Here is a 21,361-nt window from a genome sequence, read left to right on the forward strand (position 1 = left end):
AAGAGAGAGAAGTTGTACGTGAATTGCATACATCATCTTGGGCAGTTCGTTGCTCTATATTTTTGTACCAAATGCTATGGCCACAGATATAAAAAGCAAAGGAAAAAAAAACAAACATGCATGACATTGAACCACACTAATACAATATCACTGAACAATGGTGGCAAGAATCTGAAACTCAATTATATTAGTGGCACGGCGGCCATTGTATAATTTCCTTTTTGTGTGTGGTGCTAAAATGTTTAAGCAAGCAAACAAAACCCGAAGGCCTCCACTGATATAGCGTTTGATTGGGGGCTATAGGGAAAAGGGAGGTAGAAAACAAAATAGATGTAGTACTTATACTACGTAAATATAGAACGGGTGTAGTAGACCCTGGCGTATATTATATATGCAAAAGTGGAGTGCAAGTTGAAGCCTGCTGGTTCTTTCTTTCCGGTAAGAAAGGGGCAAGTTGGAGATGGTTGCTAACGCACATAACCGTCTCCAATGGCATTCGTGTGAAGCGCTCATCTTTATCTGGCGTGTGGTTTCTCCTTTTTCCCCCCGCGTTACACAACTTCTGTCTCTGTCCTACAGATAGATGATGCATCCGGCGCGGCCGTATAATGCGCACGGTCCTACAAGTTGTTATGGTACGATCTTTGGCTCAAAGCTAGGCAGTATCTTTGAATCACACACAAACCTGTTTCTCTGCCTCTCCCCGGCTGAAAACTTTGGACGTCGTCTTCTTCCCATGATTTTGGGGAGGAAGATCGATGTGCGGGGCAGGCAGTGCCCTCATGGCGGAATGGGATTGGTGCTTGAATCCTAGGCCTTGTTTAGTTGGCCAATTTGGGAGGTGCCAAATTACTGTTACAGCACTGTAGCACACTGTAGCGTTTCGTTTGTATTTGTGAATTATTGTCCAAATATTGACTAATTAGGCTCAAAAGATTCGTCTCGTAAAGTACAACAAAACTGTGCAATTACTTTTTAATTTCATCTACATTTAGTACTCCATGCATGTACCGCAAGTTTGATGTGATGGGGAATCTTCTTTTTGCATAGTGTCAAAGTTGGAAGTTGGGAGTAACTAAACATGGCCCTAGTAACCCAGGATCCAGATTTCCAGATAAAACATCGGCGGCATTGATGAGCTACACCCATCATACCCAATTACTGCTAGCGGTGGATGACAAGTGGACCTCCGACGGCGGCACTGACAACCCTCGAGCGGTGTGCCGGCCCAGCCCATACGCCGTTGCTTCTTGCTTCCCGAAAACGCCGCCCTCAACCCGTGCGTTGCCCCCGCGATAGGGCAACTACTACAAATTCAAAAGACGGAAAGCACCCCACCTCTGAACTGACGCGCACACGCACACAGGATGGCTGTCCGAGGGCATTCCGGTAACACACCTTGGCATTGGCAGGCAGGCAGCGGCGCGTGCGACGAGACGTGACGGCCGGCAGCGGCAGGCACAGTGCGGCGCGGCGGCGCCATTTAACCCATGCCTTTTGCTTGCTTGTCCCGCACTCTTTGGTTGTCTCTGAGGCCTTGTTTAGTTGGCCAATTTGGGAGATGCAAAATCACTGTGCCAGCACTGTAGCACACTGTAGCGTTTCGTTTGTATTTGTGAATTATTGTCCAAATATTGACTAATTAGGCTCAAAAGATTCGTCTCGCAAAGTACAACAAAACTGTGCAATTAATTTTTAATTTCGTCTACATTTAGTACTCCATGCATGTACCGCAAGTTTGATGTGATGGGGAATCTTCTTTTTGCATAGTGTCAAAGTTGGGAGTTGGGGGTAAGCCTTGTTTAGTTGGGGAATTTGGGAGGTGCCAAATTACTGTTACAGCACTGTAGCACACTGTAGCGTTTCGTTTGTATTTGTGAATTATTGTCCAAATATTGACTAATTAGGCTCAAAAGATTCGTCTCGCAAAGTACAACAAAACTGTGCAATTAGTTTTTAATTTCATCTACATTTAGTACTCCATGCATGTACCACAAGTTCGATGTGATGGGAAATCTTCTTTTTGCATAGTGTCAAAGTTGGGAGTTGGGAGTAACTAAACATGGCCTAAACATGGCCTGAATCTGATAGGGGCATGGCATGCCCTCTGACACGACGATTCACTGCGAGCGCGGGCCTACACTACTCGCGGCCGGCCGACCAGCTAGCTTGCCAAGGGACCACCTGCCTTGCACGCTCCTCGAGGAGCTTGGAGCTAGCTCCAGCCTCCAGCCACCTCTCGACTCAACTCATGCGAAGATTCACTGGGCTGGCAATGGGTGGGCATTGGCAGTTTGGCACGCATGGTGGCAATGCGAAGAATTGGTTAAAATCTTTTTTAAAACGAACCACGCTGAAGAGCGCCGATTATATTAAAAATAAGAATAAATTTAGACTGGACAAATAAAAACGAACACCGGCCGATTGAATTGAAACATCAACCCGCTGCCGTACCACGCCAACGTACTACTCAAAACTCAACTTAAAACATAACATCGGCCGGTTGGATTGGGCCGGTCGGATTGCGACATCGACACGAGCCTCAACGAAAGACTCAGTCCGGTCGGATTGGGACATTGACCCGAGCCTCAACTCGAACTCGCCACAGACAATATGGTTGGTCAAGAGGGGGCAGTGGCACCACCATGACGCTCCACAACATCGGTGCTCGTGCACCAACAGCAACACCGTCATCAGGGCACAAGGCTGACAGAGGACAACCTGTCGTCACTGCCAGCACCATCGTTACCGACGATGTCCCACACCGGGCCAGCCACTGCTATGCAGGGCTAGCCACCGTGGTTCGCTGCAAGCCGTGTAGCTGTCGAGCCATCAGATCCACTTGAGCCTCCAAACGAAGTTGTCTTGCACCGGACTAACACCCGCCAAGCAGGGCTAGCCACCATAGAACGTTGCAAGCTGTCGAACTGATACAGGAGCAGCTGCCTCCGAACATCAAATGCTAACCACGTATCCCAAGATCTGGTTGTACACTGAGGCACCAAGCAACCCAGTCGCCTCATCGAGGAAAGCAGGGTGCCGCGCACAACATTTGCAGCCATCATAGGATCACCTCCACATAGGTCTCTTTGGCGAAGCAAATCTGGCGGCCACCCCGTACCATGCTGGCCTCGTGCCAAATTCGTGGTTACAACTGGTGCACGCCTCCTCCCTACCATCCTCATGCCAAGAAGTGCCTCTAGACATCGCTCCAAACATCCACTTCTAGCCGCCTTCCGCCACCGCGGACATCCGCACCTCAAGTCGTTGACTAGGCCTCCACCCATTCCACCACGAGGCCCAAATCCACCATGGCCGGAGGTTAGCACCGACACAACCGCCGCCATGCGTGACCGCTCGCCGCTAAACAAACAGGGAAGCTATCGGCACGCTGCCCACCGTCGTCGGAACTCCGAAGACGATGCCTTCAAGAAGGACATGACGCTAGATGTGCCGTCACCGCCCGCCTAAAGAACCTAGGCAAGGTTTTCACCTAGAGTTTTTGAGAACAAAGTGAGGAGAGCGACATGACAACGTCCCCAATAGGAAATTGCGGTGCCTAAGGCGTCGACGTTGTCAGCCTGGCACACCGAGCATGGCTTTCGCCCGACACCTCCCGCCGGCAGCCGCCACAAACTTCCCCGCCCGTCATGGTTGCACCAACACAAACGCCTCCCTGCAACCGCCCCAGTCACCAACCAGCCGCTTGAGCACAACCGAAACCGCCACCACATCCTCCCTCGCGCGCAGGCATCATCGCGCAATCACCACCTCGACCCGCACACTGTTGTGGTGCGGTCTCCTCCTCGCCCCGTGCACCGCCGACGCCGCATGGCCTCCCTCCTCAACCCACTTGCCGGGCCGCCGTTAGGCCTACAGCGACTTCTCCTTCCTCGGGTCCGGCGGGCTCGCTGCCCAGGCTACACCAGACCAGGGGCAGAGCATGACTAGAGGCGCCGCCTCCATGCCCGTGTGCGGCCGTCGCCGTACACGGGCAAGCGGCGCCCCACCACGCCCGCGCAGCCTCCTGCCGGGGCGTCGGCAGCACCGCAGCCCGGGGGGTGGGGGGCGATTGTCCCACTCGACCACCACCGGTGCTGCTCCCCATTGGGCTCGCCACCACCACAGCAGATCTGCCCGCCCACGGGGGTAGCAGATCCGGCCGCGGAGGGTCAAGGCGGCCGCCAGCCCATCGTCATGCCGTCTTGCCGATCGCCGCAGCGCTCCTTGCGCCCAAGCCCGAGCCCTAGTTGCCGCGCAGCCCCACACGTCGCACGCCAGACCGCCTCCGTCACGCGGCCTCGCACGTCGCGCTGGGCGCCATGGCCGCCGCCATCGCGCCGCACGCCATACCCCGCTGGGGACAAGCATGAGCGCCCGTCGCGGCAAGATGTTCTGCCGCCGCCTTCTTGGACCGAGCGAACTTTCGGTAGCCCCCTCCGACGGCGGCGAGGGGAGTGGAGGGGACGGGGTGGGGGCGGCGGTCGGGTTCCAGCCGCCTCCCGAGTCGCTCGAGCGGGGGGCAACGTGGGTGCCGAATCGCTAAGCTATGGTATCTGATACATGTGCGCAACTTAGAATAGGTTAAAGATCGATCCAGAGGACGAGATCTTTTAAACAACAAAGGAACGTAACATGAATTTGCCATGTCTTTCGCGTTCCCTTCGCACGCATCCGAGCCGAGTTGCTTTCTGCCCGTAGTTGACCTGCAACAGCTTGTTGGTTCGTACGCGTCCGTTCTTGGCGCAACGACGACTGCATGCAGTTTCATCAGAGTGTCCGGAACAAGTTGCCGCACCAACATGCAGCTACGAAAGAGAGAGTCATGTATATATATATAATATAAGAGCAGCAGAAAAGAAGATCAAGGGGGCGTTTTCTTCCCGTGTCTTATTTTTAGCACGTGTCACCTCGAATGTTTAGATACTAATTAGGAGTAGTAAACGTAGACTATTTACAAAACTAATTACATAAGTGGAATATAAACGGCGAGACGAATCTATTAAACCTAATTAAGCCTAATTAATCCATCATTAGCAAATATTTACTGTAGCAACACATTGTCAAATCATGGACTAATTAGGCTTAATAGATTCGTCTCGCCGTTTAGATTCGTCTTATGTAATGAATTTTGTAAATAGTCTACGTTTAATACTCCTAATTAGTATCTAAACATTCGATGTGACGGGTGCTAAAGTTTAGCAAATGGAAGAAAATAGGCCCCAAAGTTAGGCAGAGGGCACGCGTATGGTCGATGGATTGCGCGATCGTACGTGATCTCTGCAGCCAAGGACACGATTCGGCGATCAGAAGGATCGGTACGACGTGTTTCCTTGCCGGCCCGGCGTTGGTTTTCGTCTACTGTGCTGTGCCCACGTACAGTAGGGCAAAAAATTAAAGCAAAGGCATATCGGTGCTCCCATGATTGGCCGCCGTGCATTTATTAAGGGTCCTATACACCGCACTTTCTCCCGCACAGTGCCAAGTACCGGCCGAGTGTACGTTTTCAGTGCCTACCGCACACGGATCCATTGGTTGATTTCTCACACAAATTAAAGGCGAGTTGCCAAACCACAAAAGCCCTCTATTTCAAATTAGGTCGTTTTAACTTTCTATCTAGACATACACCTAAAAAAACTAAAACGACCTACAATTTGGTACGGAGAGAGTACCTCTCTTCTCGTATTGCTCTGCTTGTGTGTTTCTTTAAAATGGAATTGCTTAAATAAATTTTGGGTTGCATAGTAGCGCCACCAAAATCAGATTCTAGAGGCCTTAATAAATCTTATCTTACTATTACCTCCTTTTGAAGCCTCCAGGTGAAGTCACCTAGGATCCTAGATGAACACTCTAGAAAAAAAAGAGGAACCCTAGAAATTCTCACAAAAAAGCAAAACATCTGGCCATCAATCAATAGATTCAAATCATCAAGCCATTGGATCTATTATATTTTCTAAAAAATTACCGACATATGCCATTATAAAAATAGCTTAAAGTAAGCCCCTAAATATATATTTAAACTACCCACTATACCATTATACAAAATAAACTAAAGTAACCCCCTAATCTTCATCAAAATTACCCCTTATGCCGTTACAAACAATATTTAAAATAACCCCCTAAATTTGCAAGTAAATTGTTCGCCACTAATAATTAAAAATAACTTAAAGTAACCACTAAATTTGCATCTATATTATCAACATATGCCATTATTAAAAATAACATGAGGTAACCCTATATTTGAATCTAAATCACCTTAACTAAAGATATACACTAATATATGATTCTAAATCATCTATTTGTTACACTATTGGTATATAATATAATAATTAAGGTATATATGTATGATATGTGTCACCATTTATAAAGATATAGAAGAAGTGATGAGAATATATATTTCTATGCTAAAATTATAGCTCAAACTTCGGAACCATTAAACAAATTCAAGCACATACCTGTGGTGCAAAGTGAAAAGTTAAAGATTATAAATGTGGATGAAAACATTATGAGTAATTACTAACTAAAATGTATCATGATCGGATGAAGATAATATGTATATATCTATATGAATATTATGAGAGAGTAGTAGGTAAATATTTTTGATTATTAGTTAGAGTTTAGTTTCTAAATAATTTTTAAATATAATAGTTTTTAAAGATATTAGTCCATGCGGGAGTACGGGTTGATGGACTAGTACACTCGAATTTTCTTTCCCTACCCTTCGTGCCTGTTACTCAGAAGGAAGAAAAAGGGTAAAAAAAAATCAGATGCAGCTCGCAGAGGCCAAACACCCGGATATCATATACAACATCGGCCTCACATGATTTTTCTGGAAAATATATGTGCAATTTTTTTGGAAAAAAAATAAGAACAGTGAGAGTATTGTAATAATAAAATTCGATATGATTTCAATTTGGAGTGGACTAAACCCTTTTCGACGGTTGATTATTCAGGAAAAACAGGGGTGCAGTGAAACAATACAAGCTAGTGGCGTCAACTACTCATTAATTAACTCCATGACACTTCTTGGGCAAAAGGTCCTCAAACGCACTAGGCATTTCGTAGAATATCTCTCTAAAGTCTAAAGGAGCCCTCCGAATCCTATGATTTTTCCTTCCCATGGTGCCCTTTGGAACTTATGAAAGAATGTGCTTCTAAAATTCTTATGAAATTTCTAATGTTAGAAAATTCCTTGGGGAATTTCTATGTTATATAATTCCTATGAAATTTCTATGTAATATTTTCTTTCTTATGGCTCCCCTTTGAACAAAAGAAGAGGCTTATCCAGTAAGAAGAAGAAGAAGAGGCTTGTAAGCAGATTGATTACATTGTGTCCTTCTTTCATTTCAAATTATTTTGTTATTTCTCCATCCATGCCATCTAAATAGTCATTCATATTCCGTCCTCCTGCGATATCCAATCCTCTGCCCTTATCCTTGCATTTCAATCATATTTGTGTATTTTTTTTATCCTGCAATTCGTAGACATCCAGCCATCAGCAAGTTCACATGGAGACCATATTGATGCAAGAGGGAAAAGGCTAACAACTTTTGGCCACGAGAGTAACAAGCCCATGATGGAAATGGTTAAGTTCATGCCTGCAAAATCTTCTCTTTCTTGCCCCTCTATTCCTAGGTGTCTCATTCTAGCCTTTTTCTTTATCGCGAGTCAAAAGAGAAGACGAAATAAAGCGTGTAAACCAGTGCCATTCACATCCAATAATGATCTGTCGAAATCTAGTTTATAGCAGCTTGGCATATATATATAGTCATGGACCACCACAGACGCCGATCTTGCACCTAATCACCATTATTTTAGGACCAGATCGTCGATGCCTACTCTCCAAAAGCGACACTACTGCAACCGCCCACAGTTTTGCACACATCCATCTATGACCCAAAAAGATCTTCCCGCAGCCTATAACCTTCATCATATATAATCTGGTTTTGGTGTGGGAGGAGAGATCACACACAAGCTGGTTTCTGGTATTGTTGCAGTGATCACGTCATTTTTAGGTAGGATTCATGGTTAAGATACATGTGAACAAAGCATGTGCCAAGAGGGCGATTTGTTTTTTTCGATCTGTTGTGATCATTTGCTGATGAGGGGACATGGTGGCATATATTCCTTGCTATCATGGTAGAGTGCAAATAAATAAATAAAGCCGCAGACAAATATTCTCCGAGATCTCACCTATTTTTAACAACCTAAAGGCTGGGGGATTTATCCCTGTTCATGCATGTTGCTCACAAGCAAGCACACTCGTACTCATAATACAGTGTATGGTTTCAACCTCTCGTGGGAATCAGCAAAGGACGAACCAATAATGAACTGCATATACATAGCAACCATTCATTTGATTTTCCAGTATACTCATATGTATCAGGAGTGTATATATGGCAAATAAACCAATTTTAGTCATTGCTGAGACTCTAAAAAATCTACTATTTTTAATTGATTTTTTGAGTGATGCTGAAACGCATGCACAAGTTAAATTTGATGCCCTACCGACCATTTATCTATAGGTAGGAAGCCCCACGAGGCTTGGGGGGTGTTTGGATACGAGGTGCTAAACTTTATGAGTGTCACATCGGACGTTCGGATGCTAATTAGGAGGACTAAACATGAGCTAATTATAAAACTAACTGCAGAACCCCTATACTAATTCGCGAGATGAATCTATTAAACCTAGTTAATCCATCATTAGCAAATGATTACTGTAGCACCACATTGTCAAATCATGGACTAATTAGGCTTAATAGATTCGTCTCGACTCCATCTGTGCAATTAGTTTTGTAATTAGACTATATTTAATACTTCTAATTAGTATCCAAACATCCGACGTGACAGGTACTAAAATTTAGGATGGTGTATCAAACACCCTGGTCTATCCAGCGCCGCAAGCAGCAGAGCATCTTTAGTGTTTCTTTGCAGTGAGTTGATGGTCCAGGCATCAGCAGGGGACCGGCGCTAACATGCATGCAATCGCCAGTAAGTACACTTTTTTCATCTTGCCCAAATGATTAGGTCTTTGGGGATCAGACGACAGGCATCGGTTGGAACATGACAGCCCTTTCTTTCACTCATTGTCGATCCATCATCGATCGGGGGGCCCTTCACCTGCAACTGCATTGGATGTTAGTCAAATTCTGCCCTGTGACCCTGTCACAGGCTCCACCACATGCAAATGTCTCATCCATGCAAACAGTCTCACTAATTAGGCCGTACGTTTTCCTGCAGTTGCTAGATGACTCTGTGCGTCATTGTCATGCCTACTGATTTGGTTCCTGTGGACGTGCAGCTCTGAATGCACAGAAACAAAGTCATCTACACTGATTGATATTTGATCCAAGAGTGATAGATGCCAGTTCATCGTCTGTCATTGAGCGGGAGGTTTTCGGCGCTCAAATAACCGAGCTGTGTACCCGGCCGCAGATGTATTGTTGATGCAATCAGATTTGCATCAGAATCCAAAGGGAGAAGAAGTTATAGTACAAGACTACTGATAAGACTGACGGAAGCTACAAAACTAGCTAGTGCAGTTCATGGCTCCAGCGTCCAACCTCATGGGGAATCAACAAAGCAACCAATAATGAACTTCCGAGATATATGAACCATACAAATTGCGTGTACCTTATAAATAAAGTTATATCATAGTACTTAGAAACTACTAAAGAACATCTCTTTTAAGGCATGCATGCATTGTGGTGCAAGAGAACTTAAAAATTGATGCTCTACCAACCATGAGAGCTTCTAGCTAGGCAGGGACCCCCACAACCACAAGGCCGGCTAGCTGCAGCAGCTGGAGCCATCCACCGCCGCAAACAGCCGATCATCTTTTCCGCGAATGGTCCAGGCAGTGAGGCGGAGGGGGGGGGCCAGCAGCTAGCAGCTGACAGCAATCACCGGCGAGCTATCCTGCCCAAATGATTTGCAACCAGACAGACAGGCTTGCATGGTCGCGAGCTGCATTTGTATGCATACATATATACATATTTGCAGCTAGCGTGCGTGGACCAGCCACAGCCCACAGCCAGGGTCCACCATGCGTTGCATGCACAACTCTCTCAAGAATAGTCAAACGCAGTTGGACGGAGCTAGCTAGCCCGTATCTTTCGGAGGCTCTTTTCTGCAGACAGATGCATGCTCGTGTGTGTACTTTTGTGTTCTTGCTGATGATATTTTTTTTTTGAAGCAAATTCTTCCTGATGATTTAGCTCACGAACCGCCGAGTGAACAGCAGCAACACCCAGCAAGCAGGCCATGAATGCTAGCTGTCACACTTTGCACAGTGCTGGCCTATTCATTCCTGTACTTTATTTCATTTACTTATTTATTAGTTAGGACGAATTAACACGCCGAATTCTTTGATACACGCACAACTCTACTCATCGTTACCTTCTCGTATAATACTTTTAGTATTACCAATTCGAGCAGGTCAGAGGTCAGGATGACAAGACAATAATCAGGCCCAGGGGATAAGCTAGGACGGCGGACTTATTCAGAGAGGGGAGCGGCGAAATGACGGTTGATATGCAAACAAGGAAGAGGTGATCGAGTGTCGACAACATACATAGTGAACTTTATTAGAGACTTGCTTCAAGATGAAGGTAGATCATCGAGGTTGGATGGCCCAACAGCAATAGATTCAGTCAAGTTTCTGCAGACGCACAGTTGCATAGTCAGTAAGCTATGCTACCTGAAGCTAGCGAGCCTGGGTAGGCATGCATGGCTCACTGTTTAATTTGAAGCTATAGCGCTAGGACAGCATGCATGCAATGTGCATGCAGTTCGAGATCGTTGGTGTTGGTTGCTATGTGTGTAGCCCACCATTCCATGCCCTGGTGCACACTGATCGATACAAAAATGCAGATGGACATATACACACATGCATCGTGAGGGAATCAATCGATCAATCAAAACGTAACCGACGGCGACATGCAGCAGACCTACACACACACACACACACACACACACACACACACACACACACGGGGGCAACAGGACCATCTACATGCTGGCTCAGCCCATCGGCCGGCCTAGCTACCTCCCATATTCCACAGTAGCATGGGAGCAATTACACGTACGGCCGCTCACATTGTTCGTTCATAAGCTGGTGATCGATGGCCCCCTGTTTCAAAAGGAACTTTGATGTCCTTGCATTGCTGCTGATGCTATCTACCTTGCATTGCATAGGCCATCATCAATCCATCATCTAAATAGAAAGTTTAGTTATCTTTGAAGATTGATCAGCGGCATGATATGTCTCCAGCGATGGGACCGGTCGAATTAGACGACAGGTCATTGCATATATCATGGTATCATCAAGTCGCTGAGATTATCTGTGATCACCTAACTACGACAGCTTAGTGATGAAACGGGCCGCAGCAGGAAACGGATTGGATGATGGAATAGACCGTCGGTGGATACATCCTGTCAGTCCCAGGTAGGAGGAATAGGAGGTCAGAGGATGCAGAGGTGACACTTATGCTCCCTTCGTCCCAAATTATAGGTCGTTTTAGTTTTATTAGATTTATATCTATAGACCTTGTTATGCTATGTCTAGATGCATAAGCATCTAAAAAATCAAAACGACCTGTAATTTGGAACGGATGGCGTAATTGACACCTTAATTTGTACGGATGGCGTAATTGACACCTTAATTTGTAGCAGTACGCTGGTGGGCCTAGCTTAATTTGTTGCAGTACGATGGATACACTAATAGACTTTTCAGAAACAAGAATTTCATCCCCAGAAAATAAGCATACAGCTAGCTGGTCATGCTGTTAACCTACCTTATTTGTTCGCAACGTACAGTACCTGCGCAATTTAGTCAGAAATAATGCTCTTGGTATGATCTTCAGTTAGTTTAGCAGTAGAACAACTCCATATTTCCATGTGAAAGAAAAATGGGATTTGGCTTGCTGCTGGGCCTTAGCTTCTCTCCACTATCCCTGGCCCAATCCACGTGGGTAAGCCAGCCCATCCACCTACATTGGGCCAGAATGTGGGCTCTCAAATAGGAGTAGGCTCTAGTTCTGCAGCACTGCTATTTTGTTTGCCTCTCTGCAGGCACTATAGGAAACAGGAGAGAGATTGCATACTTGCATTGGCCAATCATTGCCTCAAGCCTCAAGCTAGGTGTACGAGTCTAGGCCCTTCCGCATGTAAGCACCTGTATACACTCTCTCCTTGATCAACGGCGGGTTGTGAACGATAATGAAGCGATGGAAGAACTCTGACCTGCCTGATGTGATGAATAATGCTTTTGCAATTCCCTTGTGGTTCTTACTTGCAGGGCAACAGAAGCACAACCTGTTTCGCCGGAGATGGCCTTTATGCAGACGAGTGATGGAGTCGCATGCGCACTCCGTGGCTACGCCATTGAGTTCCTGCTCAGCCAGAGTAAAAAGATTGCGGGTATCTTGTTAGGTTCCGTTTGGATCAATATTAATCCAATATTTGAATGTTAATTATGATGGACTACTTGCGAAACTCATTGCATAAGTTGCTGCGACTAATAGATAAGTAGAATCCATCAGATGGTCATGATCATTGGATCACTACAGAAGCACAAGCAACACTGTGTAATCTGGAACTAGGGCAGGTATATTGGTATTGTCTAATAGACGGTCTCATACATTAACACGTAATCTTGAAATGATTAACAAATTATCTATACAATGGGTTGCTATTTTAAGTTGTCTAATAGTAATTCTATTTCGCGAAATATTAAGAGTTGCAATATAACCATAACTTGTGCAATGGTGGAGTAGTCGTCTCATAATCCTAAAATCTAACCTATAAGAGGGTTGTTTCACGAAACGATCTTTTTCTCTCTCCTCCACATCAGCAAAATTCCTACATAGCATTATATGAGACAACCTATAAAACTGGTATAGCAATGTACCTCTAACAATGATTCGTGCTCTTGTCCAAGAGGCCGGGGGATCCGAAGCAAACGGTTCACGTACGAGAGGAGAGGAAGACTGAAACGAAACCACACGTGTCAGAAAATAAAACACCACGCCGCACACGTTCCCAAGCGGAATAACCCACCTCACGTGTCAAAATAGCACTAACCACCATCAGGGCATCAGCAGACTGCACTGTACTACGCACACCGACGCGCCGTTGAACGAACGGTATTGACTGAGGCCCCGTTTTCTTCCACGACTTATTTTTAGCACCCGTCACATCGAATATTTAGATACTAATTAGAAATATTAAACGTAGACTATTTACAAAACCCATTACATAAGACGAATCTAAACGGCGAGACGAATCTATTAAGCCTAATTAGTCCATGATTTGACAATGTGTTGCTACAGTAAATATTTGCTAATGATGGATTAATTAGACTTAATAGATTCGTCTCGCCGTTTAGATTTCACTTATGTAATGGGTTTTGTAAATAGTCTACGTTTAATACTCCTAATTAGTATCTAAATATTCGATGTGACACGTGCTAAAAATAAGATAGTGGAAGAAAACGCCCCTTGAGACTGGCCGGCGAGCGCCAGATCGGAGTCCAGCACACCTGCCACGCCAGCAACGGGCATGTACCGTGCGCTGCGGCCATCAGAACACGCGTTACCAGCCGCGGCGTACGACGGCGGGCGCCTCCAGCGAAGTCTTCACCTACACCCCCCCCGGGGCCATGGCCATCCCCACCAAACACGAGAAAGATTCCGCACAAGCTGCGTGCCCCCACAGCCGCCGTGCCCACTTTTTTCCCTGATCCCCTTGACGACGACGGCGACGCGTCAGTCAAAGCAGGATACACGTCAACCCCTCGGTGGTCCCACGTCACAGCGACACCGTACCTTCAGCGTTGCTTGTCAGCTCGGCAGCTAGCTGCGGCTGCGCCGTGGCTTCTCAGCTCGGCAGCCCGCGCGCACGCCGTGGACATGACGCACAGCAAGTGACAGCGACTACTTACCCTACTAATCACACACACGCTGCGGACATGTATATATACAAACGACAACTAGTTCCTCGCTCGGTCGTATCCAAACCCAACACAGCAAGCTAGCGAGACAAGAAACTTCCATTCCGTTCGCACACCAGACTCCGCGATCCTAATCCGCTCCACGCGTCGTTCAACGTTCATGGCCACCGCGCCGCGCGCCACGGCGATCGCCGACGACCGGTGCTGCCCGGCGGCGTTCGCGGCGGACGGCGACGCCGCGACGGCCATCGAGGACCTGCCCGCGGACGTCATGGCACTCGTGCTCCGCCGCCTCGACGGCGCGTCCCTGGCCGCGCTCGGCTGCTCCTGCGCCGCCTTCCGCGACCTCGCCGCCGACCCGGACGCCTGGCGAGCGCTCTGCCTCGCGCTCTGGCCATCGCTCCGCGACGTGCCCGCCGCGGACCACAAGGGCCACCGCCGGCTCTTCGCCGACGCGTTCCCGTTGCCGTCCGCTGCCGCGTCGCCTGCACCGGCGCTCGACCCGGCGCATCGCCTCCCCGCGCGGCTCGTCTCGGCGGTCGACCTCCACCACCGGGGCGCCGGCATCATGTCGCGCGTCGTCGAGACGGACGCCGCGTCGGGGTGGTTCCTGGGCGCGCCGTTTCGCGTCGACGCGCTCGTGCAGGAGGGCTTCACGGCGCCGGCGCCGATCGCCCCGGCCGAGCTCACCCTCAGCTGGGTCCTCATCGACCCGTCGACCGGACGCGCCGTGAACGCGTCGAGCCGGCGCCCGGTGTCCGTGGAGCGGCGGTGGCTCACGGGGGAGACCGTTGCGCGGTTCGCCGTCGTGCTCGGCGGCGGCGGCGGCGTCGCGCTGGACGCCGCCGTCACGTGCGACGAGAGGCTGGGGCACGTCAGGGAGGTCAGCCTCTGCATCGTGGACGGCGAGGGCAGCGGCGTCAGCGGGAGGGACGGGCTGGCCGTGGTCGCCGCGGCCATGGCGGGCGCCAGGCAGGGGCGCGGCGCGGAGGACGCGGCCAGGCTGCGGTATGAAGAGTTTGTCAAGGGGAGGGCGGCCAGGAAGGAGCGGAAGGCCAGGCGGGAAGGCTTCATCGACCTATGCTGCTCCAGCGTCGGGGCGGCGGCGTTCCTGGGGTTCCTGGTGATGCTGACATTCCGGTGACAGACACCTCGACGACCGCCACGCAAATGCACAGCACGACTGCTCGAGCAATGTAAATAGTGGGAAAAAGGAGCTATCGTTGACACGCACGCTGCACACAAGACATGTAATTACGTACATGGTGCAGGTTATTACATGCCTGAACACACTAGCAATTTACACAAGGGCCTGAGCTTAGTGAGAAGACTCATTTCCTAATGATGGTCCATGCCCTATTCTTGCAATTTGGACATCCACGAAAGGAACCGTTTGTTTGCTCCATAAACATCAATCCAGCATATGAAATTGCTGACTTTGAAAATTCCTCTTCCAGCAAAATGTCGAATACCATTGTCAATTCTCCAGGGTAAATCACACGAAAATTATGGTACTTGACTATTCCTGCACAAGTCCTGTTTTACAAAATCCGGATGCCCCAAATGGGCATATCCTGGAATCTAGCATTCCTGGTACTCGGTGACATAGATACAATACGACAGCACAGTTATTTGGAAACCAGCAGGATAAATACCACCAAACATTTACTATAAGCACTCTACATTAAAACATATACAGAAGTTTTGACAAATAAATCATACAAAACTCACAAGAAAAAAAAAAGGCAATCTTGTCACAGAGAGCAACACCATACGGACTATCTTTGTTTTTAAGATGAACTCCAATTCACAGTTTACATGTGCGCATTTTGCAACTCACGATAGATTAAATCGATGAACTCGTCACTCTGTGTTGGGCAAGAAAGTGTTAGAACATATATCAAATAAATGTTTTTACATTGAACAATTTTATAGGAAGCATACCTGAACAAGTCTCTGGAGGGCGTCCTTAACTTTATCCCTTGAAATAACAGCCCCATCATTCTGTGCAGGGGTCAGTGAAGGAGGTGGAGTCGGTGGGGGAAAAGGTTGGAGTAAGGGAGTGCCATATTGAGGACGTTGAGCAGATGCTGAAGTTGGATGAAGAGGCGGCGCTGTAGGCATCATGGATGCAGCCGGTGGTGCAGGTGCTACAGATGTTGAAGAGGGTGATGGAGGTGCAAAGAAAGCTGGTGTTAAAAGATTTGCTGAATGGCTGACGTGGGCATTTGCATCATGGAGGGGGAGTGGTGGAGCTGATGAACCCCCCAAAGGATGAGGTATTTGATGTGCCGGAGCAGTAGATGGAACGATCAATGGCACATGAGCAGATGCAACAGCCTCAGTGGATGGATGCACTCTTCCAGCCATTTGTGCGCTTGATACGCTTCCAATGGTAGCAGCACCCTGTGGATTTGTTTAAAACAAAAAAAAATCAGTAGATATTACATGATGGAAAAACAAGCAAGTATCAACCATGATAAGCAAGCAGTCATGGCAAGCACAAATCCATGATAACTACAGACAACCATGACAAGCAAGAAGCAGTCATGAACTATACTGGCATGCAAGTATCAATCAGGATGACAATACCCATTAAGTTGAGACTCCAGATACATGGATATTTACTACTGGACACAACCCATGTTGCCCATCGTTGTATATCTTATAAGGAAACAAAACTAAAATTGGAAGAGAAAATACATTGAAATAATTCACCAGTGATTCATCAGGTGCATCAGAAACTAGAGCACTGGATGATGGCGGAGGTTCAAGGGGGCCATCTATTGCTGCAGATGTTGGAACAGCCTCCAATTCCTCAAACTCACTGTGGCACATTACAAGATAATACATAAGTGAATCTAATATATTGATAACTACAGAGCATAGAATTTGGAAATTATTGCCGAGTTGGATCTAGGAAGGCCAGAGAAAAAGACCTTTTTGTGGAGGGCACTTTTGGTTTTGGAGGCACTTTGGCGTAAGCATTCAGTATTCTGCAAGAAAATGAATGAAACAAAATCTGAGCGAAAGTGAAAAGTTTCTGTACTTAGTCTACGATACTAAACTCTGACCCTAATGAATTGAACATAATAAGGATTATTACAATGAATAGCTCATAAAAGAGTAGATTTGAAAAAGTCAAAGTCGCATGTTTTGGTCAACAATTAATCAGATTATCTGCATGTTTAATGGACAAAAGTTGCATCAATAGATGTGTATCCTAACAAAATGCACATTAAATGATGGACGGAGGGAGTAATAGTCAGTTATGAAATCAATTGATGTGAAAAAGTTAAGCCTTGCAAGAAATTTTTAGTTAACCACAAGATCAATGTTCTCCTGTCATACAGCATATATGTACCTAAAGTATGGCACTATCATGTGCATTTCCTCAGCATTTTGTGTGATTTCGGAATTTCACTTAATAGGACTAAGATGATTGCACTCCTTTTCTTTTCCAACCCCCTCCCTTTTTATTTTGTGATGGAAGATAGCTCTTTGCGGATGAAGGGACTAACTGGAAATTTAAGATTACAACTAAATGATACTATCAAAGCAAGTAATAAACAATTTTCAGTTAGATTCCAAAACATCCCATCCCATGTTAAGTGCTGCAGCCTGTATATTTCACCATGGTTCCATCTAGAGAAACTACCTTTTGTTAATTCCAAGATAACTATCATCCATCCATTTCTTGAGTGATGGTAAGATCAGGCTATCAATTTCAGCATTGAAGTTCACTTGAATTACATATAAACAGGTTTCACATCCATAACCACCAGCATAAGTGGAATTTAGTACAAGAAAAGCTTTACCTTCCAAAAAGGCTTGCAACAGCTTCACAGTCATGTTGATTATAAAACCAAATGCCATTTACTTCTTGTGCAGCATTCCGGTACAACAAATATGGGGGCTGAAGTTCATATTCAAAATCGCTTAATAGATCCTCCACCAGATTATCTGTTAAGAAGACAGCATCAAACTTTTCAATGAGGAATCGGGCACATCGATCAGGTTTGCCTCTACATGTACCAGTTTAACAGCAAAACATGAAAACCCAGAAATGAAGTTGAGGCGGCAGGTAGCAACCCACTTATGTTATAAAATTATAAGGATTATAATCACAGATCTTGATTCTTATTATGCAAAATAATGGAGTACGGATTACAGGATATCAGGTTGTCCTGCTTCTCATAGAGATCAACAAACCTAGTTCCTGGTGCCCCTTTCTTTTTCGGCAAGTGTACACATCTCTCACATGTTTACATCTATTTGCAAAACAGGAATCTGTTCACTATTCATCTGGAGTACTAATTAAAAAGTTTCTCAAATGAATCTTTTTTAAGGAACAGTTGTGTGCCCTATTCATTATTGTCCGAAGCCATTTCGTTGCCTTTCTTATTATTACAAGTTAGCGGTGGTATCACGGGTGATTTGTGAAGCACAAAGTTGAAAGATACCATGCAGCCAATAGCAGAAGCTCCAGCAATCAGCCAATCAGCGAAGCGCAACATTTCTGTCTTGCGCTACATTATTTAGTCTACTTCAAGATCAAGTCAACCTATGGAGTTCTTAGAATGCCCAGAAATAATGTTTTATCATGATCCATACTCCATAGCCTAAAGGTCCCAGTGCCCTTGAGGCTGATCCTACCAGAGCAATGTACTAACCAGCAAGCAAGCTAACAAATCGAAGCAACAGGCGAGCAAATCAGCCCAGATCGAACTGTACGTACCAGTGTTGCGCCTGTTCATGACAATGAATTGGAACCTCGGCTGCAAGTTCCTGCATTCGATCCAACAAGTTCCAGAAGCAATTAGACCACAGACGCAATCAAAACCCAACGGAAACCGTTAAACCCCTTATTCGCTGATCCCTGCGACCCACCTCTTGACGACGAACAGCGAACCCTCCACATCCTTGCGGCTCTGCACAACGCAAGCAAAACAAACCCCGCATCAGATCGGATCGGATCGGATCACGGGCCAGTCCAGGAACGGTCCAGAGGAGGGAGAATCGCTTGCTCACCCACTGATTGAGGTCGATGTTGAAGTCGTAGAGCGTGACGTGCGCGGCGGTGATGAGGATATCCTCGACGGCGGGGTCGAGGCGCTGGAGGACGGTGAGGTTGAGCATGCGCGTGGCCTCGGCGTCCATGGCCAGGTTCGGGGTCACCTTCCCCCCGTTGGCCTGCGGCGGCGGCGGCGGCGGCATGGCTGGGCTCGGTCTCCGCGTGTTGGGGTGGATCTGAGAGAGAGTGGATGTAGCAGGCTGCAGGACGGCAGGAGGAACTGGGGAGTGAGCAGAGGAGGATGGATGTTTCCGGAACAATTCACAGCACAGTACACGCACGCTACGCCTCGGTCACCTGGAGGAAGGGGAATAATGGGATGAGAAGACGGGCCGCGGCCCACGCGTCGGTTTCTCGGTCACCTGGTTGAGGCCCATGTAATGTTGTATTAGTATTCTTTTCCTTGAACCTCGAGGCCTTTTTAGCTCCCGTTTGTTTCCGCTTATAAGCGGCTTATCGGTGAAAATAAGTAAGAATCCCACCAAATATAAATATTTTGCTTATTTTCACCGATTCTCACCTATGTGGTAAGTCGTTTTAGAGATTGGGACTGCGAAAAGCGAAAAGCGAAAAAATATTCGCTTAGATTATAATCCAAACGTGCCTAGGAGAAACGTATCCAAACAGGACCTTATCTCCACGGATTTGTGCCAATGAGAGCTAGTAGTGCTACCAGAATGTTCTGCTGTTCCTTCAACCGTATATCATGGGAGTATTATAGTATCGTATCAAGTTGAGCCGTGGTTGAACATTAGATATCTTTATCAGGTCTGTTCAAATAATGTCAAGAATCAGGTCACGTGAACTTCTCCCCTAACAAGTATAGAGTAGAGCACTGCCAGTATCCAGATCCTGGTACTAGTTTAGAACCTGGGTTATGAAGTTTCCCTCCTCGCTTTAACTGAAACGTAGCTGGCTTCTATCCTAACAAATATTACCATGTTATAACAAGGTCACTCAAAGATGATTTAGGAAATCTTTAGTGCTGCTGCCCATCTGTCCTATTAATGTTTACAGGAGCTAATCTTTTGTGCAAGGAAGAAGAAACTCAGCACAAGCTGTGTACACATGCTATGCGGGTCGAACTCGTTTTTCGGACTGTTTTCAAAATTGGCCGTCCTCCTTATGTTCCTGAAAACTATTATCCTAGAATTCTATATGCATGGTCATCAGGAAAGATGCAATTCTGTAATAAGGAACATTGAAGTTATCATAGAAACCGAAAACACATTCTTAACTGCATGCTTCACTAAATCAATGCTACAACTGAAAGCCAAGTTGTATGATGCAAATTTCACAGAATGGAAAGGTTAATCACCTGTCTCTAGTAGCCAGAAACTGAAGTGACATCCAAACCGAGAATAAATTTGTAGCCAATATGCAGGGTAAACCTGTGGCAACATCTAACTGCATATACATATCAAAACTGCTTGCTACGAACTTCAACATAAGATTCTGTACACATACAAGAGACATGAGGTCATATCAGAACAAGGCTGAACAAGTAAGGATAATAATTTAACCAGTACTACCAAAAAGAATATCAATATCAACCTCAGAAGAAAAGTTAAGAACAAACTATTATAATGCCTAAATAAAGTTAAAAAAACAATAGATGAATAGATGGATGATACAGGGAGATACTTCAAGATCATAGCATTCATAAAATTAGCAATGATTGCATGCATGTTATTGCACTTGGATGACACCAAAGATTTGTCTGTGAAACTATTTCTACAAAAACTGTGAATATGAAGATACTGAAATCTTACTTGGCATGAGCATCACTGGTATAAGCAATACAGATTAAAGTGAGACAAAAATGAATTCTAATTTTCACTGCAGTATCACCGTAGCCACGTACTCTACATTTTAACACAGCACTTAAAACACGACAATCCTTGCATTCAGAAATTACCCTTGTCAATCCTTTTGCCATCAGGATTGAGCCTAGAGATCCTAAAGACCTGAACACCTCCTCAAATAGATACAACCCTTTCCTGCCCAAAAGGAGAACAACTACTTAAACCCCACACCTAATTCTACAGGATTTAGTAACCTCGTCTACAATTAAATTATAGTGATGATAGTTATTCCCTTTTGGGTGTTGCTCAAAGAGCTGAACAATAAAAAATATATACGACAACGTAGAACTTAAATATATCTAGGCATTTACCTTATATGAGCACATTAATTAGGGTTTAACTAGCTGCTCTGATCTCTAAAGTTATTGGTTAAGCTAACCAAAATATACCTTTTAAATATTTGCTCTTCAACTTCACCTTTGGCCTTCAAATATTCCTGTATTCCTGCAAAGGTCTACTTTGCAAAGTTAG

General features: G+C 46.1%; 2 protein-coding genes across 3 annotated transcripts; one reads left to right on the forward strand and one right to left on the reverse strand.

Annotated features, from left to right (window-relative positions):
- Positions 1–13,999: 13,999 nt before the first annotated feature.
- Positions 14,000–15,360, forward strand: LOC101760899 (probable F-box protein At2g36090). The gene has a single exon (XM_004977299.4). It carries the CDS (start codon positions 14,112–14,114, stop codon positions 15,093–15,095), a length of 984 nt encoding a protein of 327 aa, XP_004977356.1. The 5' UTR covers positions 14,000–14,111; the 3' UTR covers positions 15,096–15,360.
- An 82-nt stretch (positions 15,361–15,442) lies between these two features.
- Positions 15,443–19,314, reverse strand: LOC101759817 (mRNA-decapping enzyme-like protein). Of its 2 annotated transcripts, none has more exons than XM_004977298.3 (8): positions 18,983–19,314; positions 18,842–18,882; positions 18,690–18,739; positions 17,770–17,914; positions 16,891–16,947; positions 16,670–16,778; positions 15,896–16,357; positions 15,443–15,819 (listed from the first exon to the last, which is right to left on the reverse strand). In XM_004977298.3, the coding sequence occupies exons 1-8, from the start codon at positions 19,166–19,168 to the stop codon at positions 15,766–15,768; spliced, it is 1,104 nt and encodes a 367-aa protein (XP_004977355.1). In that variant the 5' UTR covers positions 19,169–19,314; the 3' UTR covers positions 15,443–15,765. The 2 variants fall into 2 exon arrangements, with proteins under 2 accessions (XP_004977355.1, XP_004977354.1); XM_004977297.3 differs by having other exon boundaries at positions 16,655–16,778; positions 18,983–19,313.
- Between the last annotated feature and the right edge of the window lie 2,047 nt (positions 19,315–21,361).

Source organism: Setaria italica, chromosome VII, assembly GCF_000263155.2.
Source record: "Setaria italica strain Yugu1 chromosome VII, Setaria_italica_v2.0, whole genome shotgun sequence".
Taxonomy (NCBI): domain Eukaryota; kingdom Viridiplantae; phylum Streptophyta; class Magnoliopsida; order Poales; family Poaceae; genus Setaria; species Setaria italica.

Excerpts from the sequence above, each read along its gene's own strand:
- LOC101760899 (XM_004977299.4), top strand. The coding sequence starts at position 14,112 with ATGGCCACCGCGCCGCGCGCCACGGCGATCGCCGACGACCGGTGCTGC.
- LOC101759817 (XM_004977297.3), bottom strand. The coding sequence starts at position 19,168 with ATGCCGCCGCCGCCGCCGCCGCAGGCCAACGGGGGGAAGGTGACCCCG. Across the intron at positions 18,740-18,841 it reads TCGCTGTTCGTCGTCAAGAG|GAACTTGCAGCCGAGGTTCC; the intron begins GTGGGTCGCAGG and ends GATCGAATGCAG. Across the intron at positions 15,820-15,895 it reads CCCTCCAGAGACTTGTTCAG|AGTGACGAGTTCATCGATTT; the intron begins GTATGCTTCCTA and ends TGCCCAACACAG.